At 37.9% G+C, this 16,932-nt stretch overlaps 1 protein-coding gene across 1 annotated transcript in view; it reads left to right on the top strand.

The window, feature by feature from the left end:
- LOC145681426 (glutamate-gated chloride channel alpha-like) overlaps window positions 1-16,932 on the top strand; it is a 130,832-nt gene that overhangs the window by 72,169 nt on the left and 41,731 nt on the right. Inside the window, exon 5 of the mRNA XM_081753072.1 lies at window positions 4,964-5,046. Within this exon, the coding sequence (XP_081609198.1) occupies window positions 4,964-5,046 (83 nt within the window). The remainder of the gene's footprint in view (window positions 1-4,963; window positions 5,047-16,932) is intronic.

Genomic DNA, 16,932 nt, shown 5'->3' with positions numbered 1-16,932 from the left:
TTGGCAAATTAGTTCAGAAATCCTCCAAACATCTTCTATTTGTGTTTATTATTTGGACTGGAGGTAGGTTTTGATTTTTCTTTATGGATTGAAAGTAGAGCTCAGTAGAGTTCAGTAGAGCTGATTGTCATCTGTAGAGTATACATACTTTTAAAAAGGATTTGAATCCATGTGAAGATTAACACAGGCTATTTTTATTATTATTATTTTGACTGTTATTTTGACTTTTCTATTCTATCCGGAATTCTCTCCATAACAGAGTACCCTCTTAGGTGGCTCCAAAGTAACAAGAAAACAAGTCCGTTCGTATCTATCAGAATCGGTATCCCTCCGTGAACGGTCATCAGAAACAGTTTTCTAACCAATTTCTGTTAAGCTCACAATTTCCGTTAGTAGTAGAGCAACTTATTACCAACTACACATTGTATGACGTCATAACCGCTTCTCCAATTCTCAATATCATGCAAGGTTGACATACCGAGTAGACATAACTGTTAAGCTTTTCCAGATGCTGGTGGAAGGCAAACAAGAATGCCGAAAGAGTAAGTAAGTTTATCATCTTGCATAGTAATAGCCAGCACAGTAGGACGTCGATAATCCGAACGTCAAATATACGAACGCGGTCCTTAGAAGCTTTTTACATTTTGTCTTAGCGCTAGCGATAAACAAACAATAGGGTTGTCTGTCGGCGTTCTGTGAAGTCAGTGTATTTACAAAAGCTCATTCATATGTAATTGTTTGTTATACATGTTTTTATTTTTATTTTCCCTTAGCCTGTACAAGATAAAGCTCATTCATATGTAATTGTTTCTTATACATGTTTTTATTTTCCCTTAGCCTGTACAAGATAAGTTTTGTAAATACACTGACTTCACAGAACGCCGACAGACAACCCTGTTGTTCGTTTATCGCTAGCGCTAAGACAAAATGTAAAAAGCTTCTAAGGACCGCGTTCGTATATTTGACGTTCGGATTATCGACGTCCTACTGTGCTGGCTATTACTATGCAAGATGATAAACTTACTTACTCTTTCGGCATTCTTGTTTGCCTTCCATCAGCATCTGGTAATCTAGTGTACATGCAGGTCCCTCAGAAAAACTAGATTTAAATAACCTTACGTACGATATTGTAATTGCTGTATGTACTGTATAACCACTGTATCGATAAAAGAGCATACCATACAGTATATTTAAGCCTAAAGGGCATTTTCTTGGTCATTTTCGAAAATCCGAACAATTTGAAAATCCGAACCACCTGTGGTCCCAATTAGTTCGGATTTTCAACTCCTTACTGTATTTAAAATCTTACTTAGGGTACTTTTATCCACGCGGTTGCGATTCTAACCACATTAAATCAAATGAGCCATCAGTTTGATTCGAATCGCTGTAAAAAAAAAAAAAAAAAAAAAAATCCCATATGATACAATGTAAATAAAAATCATCCAACTACCAGATTTTGAGATCGCGGCGCTTACAGATCCGCTCTGACATGGATAAAAACACTTATTCAACTCAATTTAGTTAGAACGTGCGGTGGTTAAACAACCACTACCGCAACCGCGATTATAAAGGGACCCTTAGAAAGTAAAACAAATGGATCTATAGAAGGAAGACAGTATTTTGTCAAACAAGAGAAAAGAATTCTGCAATTCTGCATACAGTTACATACAAAATAGTTCTTGTTTGAGGTATCTGAATCGAAAATCTGCATAACAGAAGTTTACTAAAAGATGTCAATAATACGGGCTGGGAATAAACATTAAAAGCTCGGAATGAAGAGATGATCTGCACCAATTTCAGAAATAGGAGAGAAAGTAGATCAAGTGGCTATTTCGAACTGCACTGCAAGTTGGGGGCGCGGTGACTCAGTGGTAGAGCGTTCACTTCCGGTGCTTGGGGTCTCTGGTTCGATCCCAGCTCGCGCCGTGTGGACTTTGTGGTGGACAAACACCGTGCACGTGGGTTTTCTCGCGGTCCTCCCGTTTCCTCCCACTTTCTTCATTCCACCATTTCATTCATTTCTCATCATCCCCGGGGGACGTACAACTTAAATATTTCATTTCATTTTATGCACAGCAAGTTGAAGTGTAAACGTAAGGATTGAAATATAAAGAGATTAATTAGGAGAAGGAAAGGGTACATTGTGATTTTTGAATAAAGAGCTAGGTAAAATACTCGTAAAGTTCTTAAAAAAGAGTGTTGTTCTCATGAACATTGCGCGAAAACGGTGAAACACAACTATAGATGCTTTTCAAAATATGGGTCTGGAAAAGAATGAAGAATATTACGCGTGTTTTAACGGAAAACTACTGACGAAGTTCTCAGAAAACTATCGATATTGCTGGTATATATATATATATATATATATATATATATATATATATATATATATATATATATATATATAATTTACCTAGATAGGATATAGAGAAGAAATTCTTTATAGGGCAAAATAATGCCACGATAGAAGGTATAAAGCCCACTGGCATAATAGCCCTTCATGGGCCTGAGTCTGCTTCAATGTAACCTGATAGTGACAGGCAGAACTACGTTAAGCCAAGTGGCGAACACGCGGTCATCGCGTGGCATCGCCTTGACTTTGACATGCGTATCAGGAACTTTCTGCACCTAGTGGCCGCCCTATCTTTATTTACGTGACTCCGCTAGGTGGATGCAAAATTGAACCTGGAACCATGCGGATGTCAGTTAAAAAGAAGACGGATGATTAATGAAAATGAAAGATTGTGAACTAACCGATGGAATCAGAATGTGGGAGGAAAGGCAAGAATCTGGAGAAAATTTACGGATTCACATGAGGTGGATCACCATAGCCTAGTGGTTAGAGTGTTGGACTCATGTCTGCTTGGTCCTGGATTCGATTCCCAGTCGGTGATTCCCAATGAATTTTCGGGCTCCGCTCAGTGTCGTGAGGCAAACTGATGAGTCATATGAAGAAAAGACGTGACGACCACTAGATCTAAGAAAGCTCCTGATACGGCTGTTAGAGACATTGCAACGTGTTCGTCGCCAGCCTGGACGTAGTTAGTTCAGCTGGTCGCTAACAGATGCCACTGGAGCAGCTCAGGCTCATATAGTGTTGTCATGCCAAGTGGTTTGGTTTTACAAACTCACATGGCTTGGAATAGAACCAAGGATACCTAACGCTAGAGTAAGTGCTCATTCACTGATCCATCGTACGCCCTAGTCGATGTAAAGAAGAGAAGATGGATGGTCACAAAAATAAACAATTGTACGAGCTGTCCCGGGTTCGATTACCGGTGGGGTCACTCGGTCGAAAGAGTGTAACACGCTTTTTCAGGCCAACCACCCTGAATGAGGTTTTCCTGGGTTTTCCTCATTCACACCAGGTAAATGCCGGGGTGGTACCTAACTTATAGGTCCCAGGTCGCTTCCTTCCTTCCCCAATTCTTTCTTCCTTCCCTTTCCCCGGATTGTGTGCTCGCCGAGGGACGTCATCCCTGAAATCGTGAAGGGCTAAATGGCCTTAGATGCCGAAAGCCCAGAAATCTAAATCCTAAATCCTAAAAATAAACAAATTCTACGTCAAAATAACGAGATATAGTTGAGAATCATAGTACTTAGAAATTTCTCGATTTTCTACTTTCGAACTGGGAAAATAATTAATCCTATAAGACATTTGTGATCAACATGCAAGTCAAATACGGGATTTCTCGAAAGCCCAGAGCCATAGGCCAAGCCCATTATGAGTGAAAAAACAAAGAAAACAAAGAAAGAGGAAAGAGATGAAAGTTGTTTGAAATAGTTCTTTTTTTTTATTACTCTAAAATGTACGTCCTTGCAATCGAACCAGGTATTTGGGCTCCACACTGGTAAAGCTCTTAAAGCATTGTTGATAGTTCAGCAGACTGCTCCCTTGATAACTCATCATACAAACAATACGCCATTATTGGAAAACGAATTCGAGATGTTCCAGTGTTTCTTACACAACAATATGCACACATTCCCGTGCCATTTCCGCGTTCCTTTACATTCCATTCGAACATTCTCTTGAACTGGAAACAATGCATTTTCAGCTAACATAGGGTGCCTTTACCAGTTTAAATTTCAAGCGACTGCTGCGACTGAAAAAAACTTGGATTGGAACCTACTTGGTTTCAATAACTTTCCTCGCTTTCTATTTTTTTCGTATCTATACTCATAACGGAGTTTGCTTAAGGCTCAGATTTCTGACACACTTGTATCTATAATCATAATGGAGTTAGCCTAAGGTTCGGATTTCTGATTCACCTTGTATTTATAATCATAATGGAGTTGGCCTAAGGCTCGGATTTCTGATTCACCTGGTATCTACACTCCTAACAGAGTTGGCCTAAGTCTTGGATTTCTGATGCACCTAGTATCTATACTCATAACAGAGTTGGTCTAAGTCTCGGATTTTCTGATACACCTGGTATCTATACTCATAACGGAGTTTGCCTAAGGCTCAGATTTCTGATACATCTGGTATCTAGACTCATAACGGAATTGGCCTAAGGCTCGGATTTCTGATACACTGGTATCTATACTCATAACGGAGTTTGGCCTAAGGCTCGGATTTCTGATACACTGGTATCTATACTCATAACGGAGTTTGGCCTAAGGCTCGGATTTCTAATACACTTGGTATTTATACTCATAATGGAGTTGGCCTAAAGCTCGAATTTCTGATACATCTGGTACATGATTCTGTTTGTAAAAATATCCACTTTCCTTTTTCCTTAACCCACCATTTCCATCCCTTCCATACTTTCTTGCGTAAGTAGAGCTTCAAGTTTTCCATCATGATATTACTATACAATTGTCTTATATGTCAACCTCAGGGAGAGGGGCGAGTTTTCCCCATAATCTCCATAAATGACGCCTTTGATATAAATGTGAAATTTTAAGTATGAATATATTTAAAAAGACAAATATTAAATTATAATATTTTACTTTCTTACAGCGCCATTTTAAGGTTCCAATGCAACATGGACTTTGTTTTATATCCAATGGATGTTCAAAGATGTCCAATCGATTTTACTAGTTGTAAGTAAACAGGAAGTGCTTATCTTTTTCTCTTTTGGTATATGTAAGTACATTGAATCACTATGAAAATGTAAAAATTCGTTCTAGTTGATTCGAGACTGACTTGGTAACACTGCTAAAATTTTTAGTATATTAATAGAAGCTTGTAACTATTGTGCATACAAATTATGTAGTGATGGGGGGAAGTTTTCGATTTTTTTTGTGTGTGTGTGTGGTTTGTATCCCACATTAAGCAGTATGTCTATGTTTCATATGGCGTCGCTACTAAAAGGGACGCTGAACACAAATCAAATCAAATGAAAAATCTATGCAGTACAGGCATCAAAATTTACTATCTGCGTCAGGAGCTAGGCAAATTGGGAACAACTTGAATTAAGAGTTATCAAAATCCGCTCAGAAAGCCAGAAATAATGGCACATGGGAGGCCATGCTCTAGCCATGAGACACACCCATGTGACCGGCTATATATCTTTATGAGCTGTAGCGAAACATAGTTTTGTTTAGTGCTCCCAATGTCATATTTATGACCCTTTCAGGCTAATATATGTAACGAATGCTGTACAATGCTGTATAATGCTTGCTAAATGTATCTACACAGGGTTCTAAAGATTTTCTTCTAACCAGACGACAGCTTAGAAAACCAGGCACCACAATAAATCAAATCCAATTGGATACATGCATGCATGTTTTAAAATTAGATTATAGTTATTTTTATGAAACATTGAAGCTTATCTCAGTCTACAAGGCTATCCCTCAAAGACAATAGTAATTGGATGCAATATAAGTGAAGTTGTACTGTATTAATACCAAACAGCAGCGTTCGGTTTATGTAAATGTACAAGTTTTGTTGTCTGAACCCTGATACACCAATTGTCCCCTGTTCTGGATGGATCAAAATTCTCTAATGACTAGCAATTCTTGTTAAGATTCCAGGTAAAATGGAAGCTGAATTTCATAACAAATTTATTATAGTTTATTTTTAACCCATCAAAGCACATTAAAATAAGAATTACTGTCAGGTGAAAAATTGGAATACTAACATGAAAAAAAAAAATAGGCTCCAAATTCGTATTTCCACTCATCATGACAACCTCTTGGCTGGCATCTGGCGTTACTGATGCAATTTGCATGTTTGGTGTGAGAATGAAGACACCCCTGATAAGTTTCTGGCTACGTCACTATCACAGTCTGTTCAATTCACTGCACACTGCTGTTCTACTGCTTCTCACGTAGTATGGACTTTGTCCTAACCATAGGTGTCCAAACTCGCGAGCCCGACGCTCGTGAGCTCGGCACTCACGCTCAACCGGGCTCGGGCTCAATAATTGAGCGCGAGCCCGAGTGAGCCCGAGCCCCAATGAAATAAGTGAGCGCGAGCCCGAGTGAGCCCGAGCCCACTTGAGATTAGTGAGCGCGAGCCCCAGTGAGCGCGAACCCAATCGAGAGAAGTGAGTACGAGCCCGAGTGAGCGCGAGCTCAGTTAACAGAAGTGATCGCGAGCCCGAGTGATCGCGAGCCCAGTTAAGAGAAATGAGCGCGAGTGCGAATGAGCGCGAGTCCAGTTCAGAGAAGTGATCGCGAGACTGAGTGAGCGCGAGCCCAGTTGGGAGAAGTAATCGCGAGCGCGAGTGAGTGCGAGCCCAGTTGGGAGAAGTGATCGCGAGCCCGAGTGAGTGCGAGCTCAGTCGAGAGAGATGAGCGCGAGCCCAGATAAGATTAGTGAGTGCGAGCGCGAGTGAGCGCGAGCCCAGTTGGGAGAAGTGATCGCGAGCGCGAGTGAGTGCGAGCCCAGTCCAGAGAGATGAGCGCGAGCCCGAGTGAGTGCGAGCCCGCGCTCACTTCACACTCACGTGGACTAATTTGCTTTAGAGTCAAAAAATAGGAAATTCATTCCATGTGCAGAATTGTAAAGGAAGAATTAAAAGGTCTGAGCTGTCATTTTATTGTCCAGAGGATTTCAAACACCTTTCGATAGAGAACCGACTTTTTCATGGCTATTATGAGAGGATGGTATTTGAGGTAGGTATTTGTTTTTGTTGTTTTAGTAACAACTTACATGACCCAAGCTTTTTGTGTGTGTGTGTGTGTGTGCGAGATCATAGAATAAGGAAACTACTTGACCTTGCGAAGTAGGAAATTTATTTACTAACAACTAATGAAGCTGTGCATTCATAGAAAAGTCGAGCGAAATAATTATGTATTATTTAATTATAGCTTCTTTAAATCCCAATAAACAAGAGTAGCTCTTAAGAATGTTGATAACTTGCATCATAATGGTTATTCAGCCCATTAATTTATATGAGGAAACAAAGAATTTAAGCCAGTTAATTTTACTGACTACTTCTTCTTGAGATCTTTAAATGTATTCTATGCGAAATTTAACCACTGTATTATGTAATTTTAATATATATAAATAAAAACTAAAACAATATAACATTGAATATTTTTAAAGCAAGGAACCCTTAAACAGGCCAGAAGAAGAAAATAGTAAAATTGAATGAGTAAAATCTCGTCTATTTAAAAGAAATATACTTCCTCATATAAGTCAATGGGCTATTTAAAAAAAGAAAGATAACAATTCAACATCCAAAAAATAAATAAATAAATAAATAAATAAATAAATAAATAACACACACACAGACCTCCTTTCATTAAAGTCTTTTTTCGAAAGCTACCGTACCCTGAAACGATGGCGTGTCGTTTGTTACAACCAGAGTTAAAAGTGAAGGAAAACACGGGGGACATCATCTCCCACTCCCAAAAATATCTATGGCGTCCCTCCACTTCCTAAAAAATATAGTGGACAAAGATAGCCACAAGGGATGACATGATGTCATGCGTTCCTCAACCTTTTCAGGGGAACGGACAGAATGGCAGGAGGACAAAATGGCAGGGGACATAATGGCAGGATATAATGGCAGGAGGACAAAATGGCAGAGGACGAAATGGCAGGCGGACGAAATGGCAGGGGACAAAATGGCAGGCGGACGAAATGGCAGGAGGACAGAATGGCAGGAACTTAATTTGATTTGTCGGGTTTTAAACTATTTTGTTTCTTGCTTGATAAATGAAGATTTCTACATAAATTTTCGATTTATTCATTATGATCCAAAATTCGAACTGCTAATAATATTTCAATTCTAATTGACAGTCATCTACAAACACCTTACTATTGCAAGCTTTCTATTCATACCAGCAGTGTCTTAATGCAAGAAATTACTTTTAGTCGTTTTCTTTTTTATATATATTATTTAAGATCTTTTCGGGTAATACTAGAAGGAAGCAGCTTTTATCTTTATTTCTCTCATTTTCAAAGGGTCTAGGATGTTTCGGTGTAGGGCGTTTTGGTGTAGGATGTTTCAGTGTAGAATGTTTCGGTGTAGGACGTTTCGGTGTACGGATGTTTCGGTGTACGGACGTTACGGTGTAAGGACGTTTCGGTGTAAGGACGCTTGGCTGTAAAGGACGTTTCGGTGTATAGCTTAATATTCGATTGCATTAATCATATGCTTGTAATGAACAGTCATGAAGTGTCATAGTGTAGCCACTCTGCAATAGTGTAAACTGATTAACACTGTTATTGAGTCTCATTGTTATTGTTCAATCTTTTCGTAACATTGGCGTATTTTTTCGTTTTTCTGACTTCATGTCCGCCAATTAACTTATTTGTTCCATTTGAACAGCACTAACAAGGAGACTTACGGAAGTGTAATTTACTGATTTGAATGAAACTTTGCATACTTGTAGAATATCAAAAAATAACCGTCACTTTTTTTTAAACTTTGGTAATGGTGCGGGTTTAAGGGTAGAAACCACGCTTTGAACGTTAGAGGTGGCCTCGAAGCATAAACAGAAAATAATTATTAAAATAGAAGATTAAATGATACGGCCAGCTTACTGCCAAGGGGTTTTAGGACAGGTGATTCAGAACCTGACGTTAAAATTACAAAATTCCAATTGGCGGATCCAATATGATGATTACAGTTACAAATAGTCTTCTGGTTTGAAATGTTCTGCAGTTAGCCAAGAACAATTATAATTGGCAGGGACTACTGAGAGAAGGTGCAGATTGATTTGAAACCGTAGTGTTTACAGGGATACAAACAGTAGAAAGTGTGACTAACTCTATGGCCTATGGAACCCGGAGGTTCAATGCCGCGTTCACAAAAGCTCTCCACTGACTTCTATCCTTAGCTAATTGGATCCAGTTTCTACTTTGTATTCCTATCTCTGCGAGATCCATCTTAATATTGTCCTCCCATCTGCGCCTAGGTCTTCCTAATGGGCTTTTTTCGATGGGTCTTCCAGTCCAGGACTTTGAAAGCGTTTCTACTTTCTTCCATTCTAGCTACATGACCTGCCCACCTAAGCCTCCTAGACTTGACGACCCTAACAATGTTGGGTAAACCGTATAAACTATGTAGTGTGACACAGTCAGTAAATTCTATGACTCGTAGCTACATCATACAGCCTTTAATTTCTGCAAATAGTGTTTTATTATCACCACTGTTAATTGTTTTGTAGGAAAACAATGGAACATTTGGTCTTATAGTCCAACACAACCTCTTTAAATTTGAAAATATCCTTGTGAAAGCGTCAAATCCGGGACAATTAACATCAAGTGTTGTGAGATCATGGTTCCAAGAGATATTTCTTCAAGCGTCTAATGCAAAGTCCATTTTTATTAGCTTCGTGGAGTGATCACAATTCATCAATTTTGAACCTATTTTAAGAACAAAAGAGTAACTCATAATAGAAACCATTTCTGCAGAAACCGTGCGTGCCTCTTCTTGTGTTCTTTAGGCCGTTAAAAATTTTCTTGAGGCTTTTTTTGACACTGTCCTCTACAACTATAACATGAATTTATATCTCCATAATAATACAATATCCCAACACTGATTCATAATCAGTTTTCTTCTCCTAGATTTGCTAATCTTATTGGGTATGCATGATATAAAAGCGGTTATTTGGAAGAAAAACCACCTGGGTTTGAAAATTTCCTTTCGAAGATTGTGCAGTATTTTGCGATTTGTGCACAGTTATTGCCGTAAGGTGTGTGTGGTGTGCACAATGTTTATGCATCACACACTTTTTTACTATATATCATTACCATAAAACGTTTTCCCAATCAATTCATAATTATAACATTTGAGGATATAAGAAATTCTGAGATAGAGTGAAGCGAGGGGACTCACTATAAATAAGTAACCCCTGTCAATTACAGCAGCATTTAATTTTTATTTTATTTATTAATTTATATTTTCTACTTCATGAATTTATTTCTCCCTATCGAATAATTTTCATTTTGAAGAGTGGACGTTTCGGTGTAAACATTGGAAATTTTACACCGAACCAGCCTCACACTTAAACGTCTTTACACCGATACATCCGTATACCGAAACGTCCTACACCGAAACGCGCTGCACCAAAACGTCCTACACCGAAACAGCCGTATCCCGTTTTCAAAATATAGGATATGATTAATTGTATATATGTCATATGATTAATTGTATATATGTCATATGCAATTTGATAAGGTAATAGTATGAACACAAGAAAGAGCATTTATCAACGTTTAAAGATACGCAAGTCATTACACAATTTACTTCATTAATAAATATGATTTAAGTATCGTTATATCAATCTTTCGTGGACTCGTCGTAACCTGGAAGAATTCTGGTAAATTCTACATGAATCTAAGACTGAAATCAGGACACATTTTGTACATAAATTTACAAAACGAGAAGAGAAAATTTTGATTCGAGACAGGATTTTTACAAACATTTACGACACGAGACGAGAAAACCTGAATTCTCATCTCGTCTTGAGGGCAAGTAAGTTAGAAATCAAATATGCACGATCATGGTTCCTTTAAGCTGCACTAAGCTGTAATATACCCAATATCGCATTGGGGTTAAGGTTCCTCATAACTCCAGTGAAATTTAGGAAAAAATCTCTGAATTACGAAAAAAAGAAAACATACAAAATACATTTTCAGGGTAACTCTTACAGCTATTACGTTATTATAAGATTAATGCTACCTCTGAAACTGATTTGATTGAATATGTATTTGGATAACGAAACTACTTTCATAAGTTTTTCAAAGTATCAAGTTTGAGAAGAACAAAGTTTGTCTTCCACTGTTGTTATCTCATTGCTCATAGATACCAGTGATGAAATAATTGGTCGAAAATCACGCGGCCGCTTTTTACATCAATTCATGAAGAAAATTAGTTCCAATATTAGGTACCTAAGTTCAGTAATTAAAAAAAAAAAAAAAAAAAACAGCCTCTTGCAACCATGCGTAGCACATTTTAATACTTACATTTGCAATAAAAATATTACTGGATAAAGATAATTTCCTTTGTCTGAATTTCATATGTGAATAACAATATAGGGCTTTTCAGATAGAGGGGGGGAGGGGCAGGTTTTATTAAACAAGATCGTACATCTGATATGTTTTAACTATAGGCAACTTGTACTTGCAGGCTAAACTCAGTCTTCTCAGAAGTCAAACGACAAATACCATTAAGATGTTCAAGAGAATAACGTATCAGCATTATTACATATTACAGACACGAAGATACCACTAGGCTCCCAAGTTTCAAAATTATATTGTGTGTAAAAGCAGTTAGTAGATTTAATTCTTTGTCACATGATAGCTAGACCTTGAGAGAAATTCAGAGGGAGTCCACGGGAAAATTCTTTCGTCATAAATAAAAATTGTACTACTTAGAATTATTATAAAACCAAGATATCAATTGGAAGATCGTTAAAAAGAAATAAATTTAAGAAAAAAGTTAAGACATGGATAACTGATATTTACCCACTTTTACGCTCTTGGTTCTATTTAGCTGTATTTATATGCTTTGGACATTTGAGGTAGAAATGAATAAATCGAGAACCGTTACCTACTAACAAACACAACAGGTGAAACCTAAAAATACGAGCCCTAGAAGTTATAATTTTTGCCAAATTAACTTCCTGTCATTCTGTCCTTCTGCCATTTCGTCCGCTGCCATTTCGTCCTCCTGCCATTTTGTCCTCCTGCCATTTCGTCCGCTGCCATTTTGTCCTCCTGCCTTTATTTCCTGCCATTATGTCCCCTGCCATTTTGTCCTCCTGCCATTCTGTCCTAAATTCCCTTTTCAGATCAATTTTTACCCCTGGTTACAACTCGATTTTGATGTTGTTTGACTTTTATTAAAAACAGACTCCAAATTGAACTGAACCCGCTTGATATAGACTGAGCTCACAGAATGGGTAAGGGCAAAAATAGACCGATCATTGTTAAATTTGCATACTGCAAAAGGAAAGAGGCCATACTGAAAAATGCATATCGTGCCAAGGGGACACCTGTGCGTATGTCAGGATTTTTCCTATAGTATTAGAGCCATTAGAAGAGAGCTCAATGAATACCGGGTTCAAGCCAAGGCACGCGGACAAAGGGTGCGAATGCAATTCGATAAGTTGTATATTGATGGGAAATCTTATACTATCGAGGACCTACGAAACACAGATGACAAAAATCTAAGTGATACAATTGGTGTGTGTTCAGTGAGTGTGAACAATGGAGACGCTTCAAAAAATTCAGCAGTTGCAGGTGCTTCTTGTAGTGTGTGATCACCTGCAGAGCCTGTGGGGGTGAGTGATGAAGAGTTTCCAGCTTTGAGACAAACAATGAATGCAGCTCGAAGGGGCAGAGGTCAACCACGCCCTGGAGGAAGAAGCATCCCTTGACAAACAAGGGAGAATGACCTTCAACAAGGTAAGACTTCTCAAAGTGAGTGCAGTGATGTGTTATGTAATAATGACAGCAAGTGTGTTGTAGATAACGCAAAAAATGATAATTTTCTAATGTATTATATGAATGCGAGATCATTTAGGAACAAATCATGTGGGTTTTCCAGCAACATTTCATTGAACAATTATGATATCGTAGCAATAACAGAGACCTGGTTGTCTTGTGATTATTTTGATTCAGAGTATTTCGATAACAGATACCTAGTGTATCGTAAAGATAGGGACTATAATACAAGTGGTAAAGCAAGGGGGGGGGGGGTGGCTGGCAGTACAGAACCTGGAAGTGAGTCAAGTGACTGTTACTGACCAGAACCCAGAAGGCATTCTACTGAAAACTATGGTTAATTACAAGCCGCTTTATATCTGTGTTGTGTATTTTGAACCAAACTCACATCTATCATTACACGAATATTTTATTCATTTTATCGAAAGTAATTGTACGATAGGTAGCACTATTCTCCTTGTAGGTGATATGAATTTGCCTGAAATAACTGGAACAAACTTTGATTTTCTGCAGTCAACGAGTAAATCTCAAAGTCTCTATCATTTTATGTTATATCATGACATGGAATCACTCAATAATGTTACAAATAGCTTAGGGAGAACATTAGATTTAGTAATAAGTAATCTTTCCAATGTAACAGCAATAAGAGAACCACACCCATTAATTAAAGAAGGTAATTACCACCCATCTATTTGTATAAGCTTTCCGCATGTTAAATCATCTAGAATAAAAAACAAAAGAAACATATTTGGTTTCAATTTTAAGAAAGGAAATTATGATAATCTCTATAATGAGTTAGCGAGAATAGATTGGCAATATCTAAACGAATATACGAATCCAAATAAAGCAGTAGAAGAATTCTATAAAGTAATTTATGACATATTTGAGAAGTGCATTCCCATGAAAAGACCAACGCAAAAAGGTACCCTTGCTGGACTCAAACTGATGTTATGACGTAAATTTCATTCATAAACATCTTTATTGAGCTTTCATTAACTTCTAATTTTCTTTGGTGTTGTTTTAACAAAATACAGGCTATAATCAACGCATACATTCAAATTTTCATTTTTAATACTCTTAAACTTGGCCTAAATTAAGAAATATTCATATATGTATTTTAGCAGGACAATATCCTTTCAAATACATAATTAAAAGTAGTGGTTGCTCCTGAGGGAAGTCACAAAGTTAAAAAATTAAAGTTTTCTTGCTTCAAGGTAAGGGGAAAAAGTAATCTAATGGACTTAGAAGATGCAGGCCCGAATGGGAACACTATTGTGGGACTCCCGGTTCCAGAAAAATAAGTAAAGAAATCTAATTAAGACTATATCATCCTGGAATTAAAATAATTTCATGATAAGGCATGAGTACTTACATAATAGAATTTTCTTGCTAACAGGACTGGTGATTTTCTTTTTTTTTTTTTTTTTTTTTTAATTTTACGAAATCATCATACTCAGATAGGCTTTGCTTCTTAATGCTGCCGTTGTGCTTGCAGATAAACACTCAAAAAAGTTTCTTTCGTATTTACTAACACTAAGCTTTTATTTTATTTTTTATTTTTATTTATTTATTTATTTATTTATTTATTTTTCATAAGTTGTTTTGATCATAGTAAATAAGAAAGAGATTCATTTAATGAGTATTGATCTGCAAGTGTGATGACAGCCTTAAGACGAAGTCTGCAATACTCTTAATATTTTATTCTGATGTCTGATAACTCCTATATGACGTTAGTCATATAGCCTATTTTCTATTGAGGAACTAGGCCTACTAGTAGTCAAAGCCCAGATTTAAATATCTGGAGCACTTTATTTCAAGTTCCTCAAAGTCCGCCCACATTTAATACATTAAACCCTGCAACATCTTTATTATTTTACTTTTATATCTGACAACTGATATATAGCATTAATAGCTCTATTTTCTACTGAATTAGGCCTACTGCTAGTCAAAGTCTAGATTTTAATAACTCTTTATACCCATCATATACCCGCGAGCCCAATTGAGGCAAGTGAGCGTGAGCCCGGGTGAGCGCAAGCCTAGTTGGGAGAAGTGATCGCGAGCGCGAGTGAGTGCGAGCCCAGTTGGGAGAAGTGATCGCGAGTTCTAGTGATCGCAAGTCCAGTTGAGACAAGTGAGCGCGAGCCCGGGTGAGTGCAAGCCCAGTGGACAGAAGTGAGCGCGAGCCCGAGTGAGTGCGAGCTCAGTTGGGAGAAGTGAGCGCGAGCGCGAGTGAGTGCGAGCCCAGTCGAGAGACATGAGCGCGAGCCCGAGTGAGTGCGAGCTCAGTCGAGAGAGATGAGCGCGAGCCCGAGTGAGTGCGAGCCCAGATAAGATTAGTGAGTGCGAGCCCAGTCCAGAGAGATGAGCGCGAGCCCGAGTGAGTGCGAGCCCAGCTGAGACAGGTGAGCGCGAGCACGAGCGAGCCCAGTGGAAAATGGCCACCTTTGGTCCTAACACACCTATACCAGCAGGTCGGCACAGTGGTCGCCGCTTGACAGTTGCCAGTCCAGACATCTGACGTTTCCATTGAAGTTATTTCCCTTATTCTGGTATAACACTCTGAATATATGAGTATTTTTTTAATCTAGAGGAAGTACTAGAATGCATATCTAATTTCTTTGCAGAGGGTTTGGAAATTCTATCCCAAAGATATGTGATGTGAGAATTTTACAATTATTACAACGTAGCCTACTTTTGATCCATTGAATATAAAATTATGAAATTGGTATAGAGTTGCTTTTTGCAGTAGATAGTACGTATTTAATATTTATTTATAAAATTCAATAGCCTGTCCTAACGGACGGGCACAAAAGAGAACAGGACGTAACATTGACCACCGCTGTTATCACGCAGGAGCTTCAGGTAGCTCTCTGTAACTTGTTTTTGGGCAAGAAGTGTTAACAAGGCTACGTGCCTAGAAGTGTCACAGAAACAGAATTGATTGATAGCTGCGATTATATTATCTGGTAATATTAGAAATAGTTAACCGTTTTAGGTTGAGGTTCCGCGGTGCGTGTAATAGGGTTAACATTTCTTCAAGTGAGGTGCAGAAGAAGAAACGGTTAAAGTGAACATTTGTCATCGTACACTTTTTATACACCTTTACAAATCTCATGAAGACATTTACATCCATCTACAACCACTTTACACGTCTTCATTTCATTTATTTTTCACTTTTTCCAACTTTTACACCATGACTAACTGGGTAACTGGCCTTCTTCTACCCGTTGGAACTCCTTCACGATTTTGACTATTATTACACCCTATTGTAACTATACATTTCTTTAACTGACTTTGACAAACTATTCCTGATTACTGATCTTGGCACAATTAGTATTTTTACTCTAATATATTCTCATTACTGCATAAAACAGGCAATTCGACTCGAAGGTCGACCAAAAATGCAAATGGCGCCAGCCGCCATTTGTAAACTTTTTTATAATTTTTAATACAAGTAATTCAATTTTTGTATAAGTAATTCCAGTTATACACATTTATAGCAAACTTAGCCAAAAAGGCTGATGCACCTATTAATTAAAACACGGTTAATGGTGAAGAGACAAGACAAGACACGTTACAGGTTGAATTTTGCGTGCAGATTTACTATACGGATTCACACAGAAACTCATAAAAATGTATACTTCTTTCTCTCTAGTTTCATTTTCTGTACCTTCAACAATCATTTTCGAAGTGTACTCCTGCATTCTGCGGTGCAAGTTCACTTTAACAGGTATTCTGCAAAACACCAAGCAACGTATAGTTTTACTATACGGACCCATAGTGTAAGAAATAATAGTAGTAAGAGTAGGAGTAATAGTGTGAGTAGGAATAGTAGTAGAGTAGGAGTAGTAATAGAAGTAGTAGTAGTAGGAGGAGGTGTAGTTGTAGTAGGAGAAGTAGTAGTAGTAGTAGGAGTAAGTAGTAGTAGTAGTAGTAGTAGTAAGTAGTAGTAGGTGTAGTAGTAATAAGAGTTGTAGTAGTAGTAGCAGTAGGAGTAGAAGTAAGTAGTAGTAGGAGTAGGAGTAAGTAGTAGTAGGTGTAGGTGTAGTAATAGTAAGAGTTGTAGGAGTAGGAGTTAG

This window comes from Thermobia domestica, chromosome 3 (genome assembly GCF_964235325.1).
Source record: "Thermobia domestica chromosome 3, izTheDome1.hap1.1, whole genome shotgun sequence".
Taxonomy (NCBI): domain Eukaryota; kingdom Metazoa; phylum Arthropoda; class Insecta; order Zygentoma; family Lepismatidae; genus Thermobia; species Thermobia domestica.
This window is presented reverse-complemented; position numbering and strand designations above follow the sequence as displayed.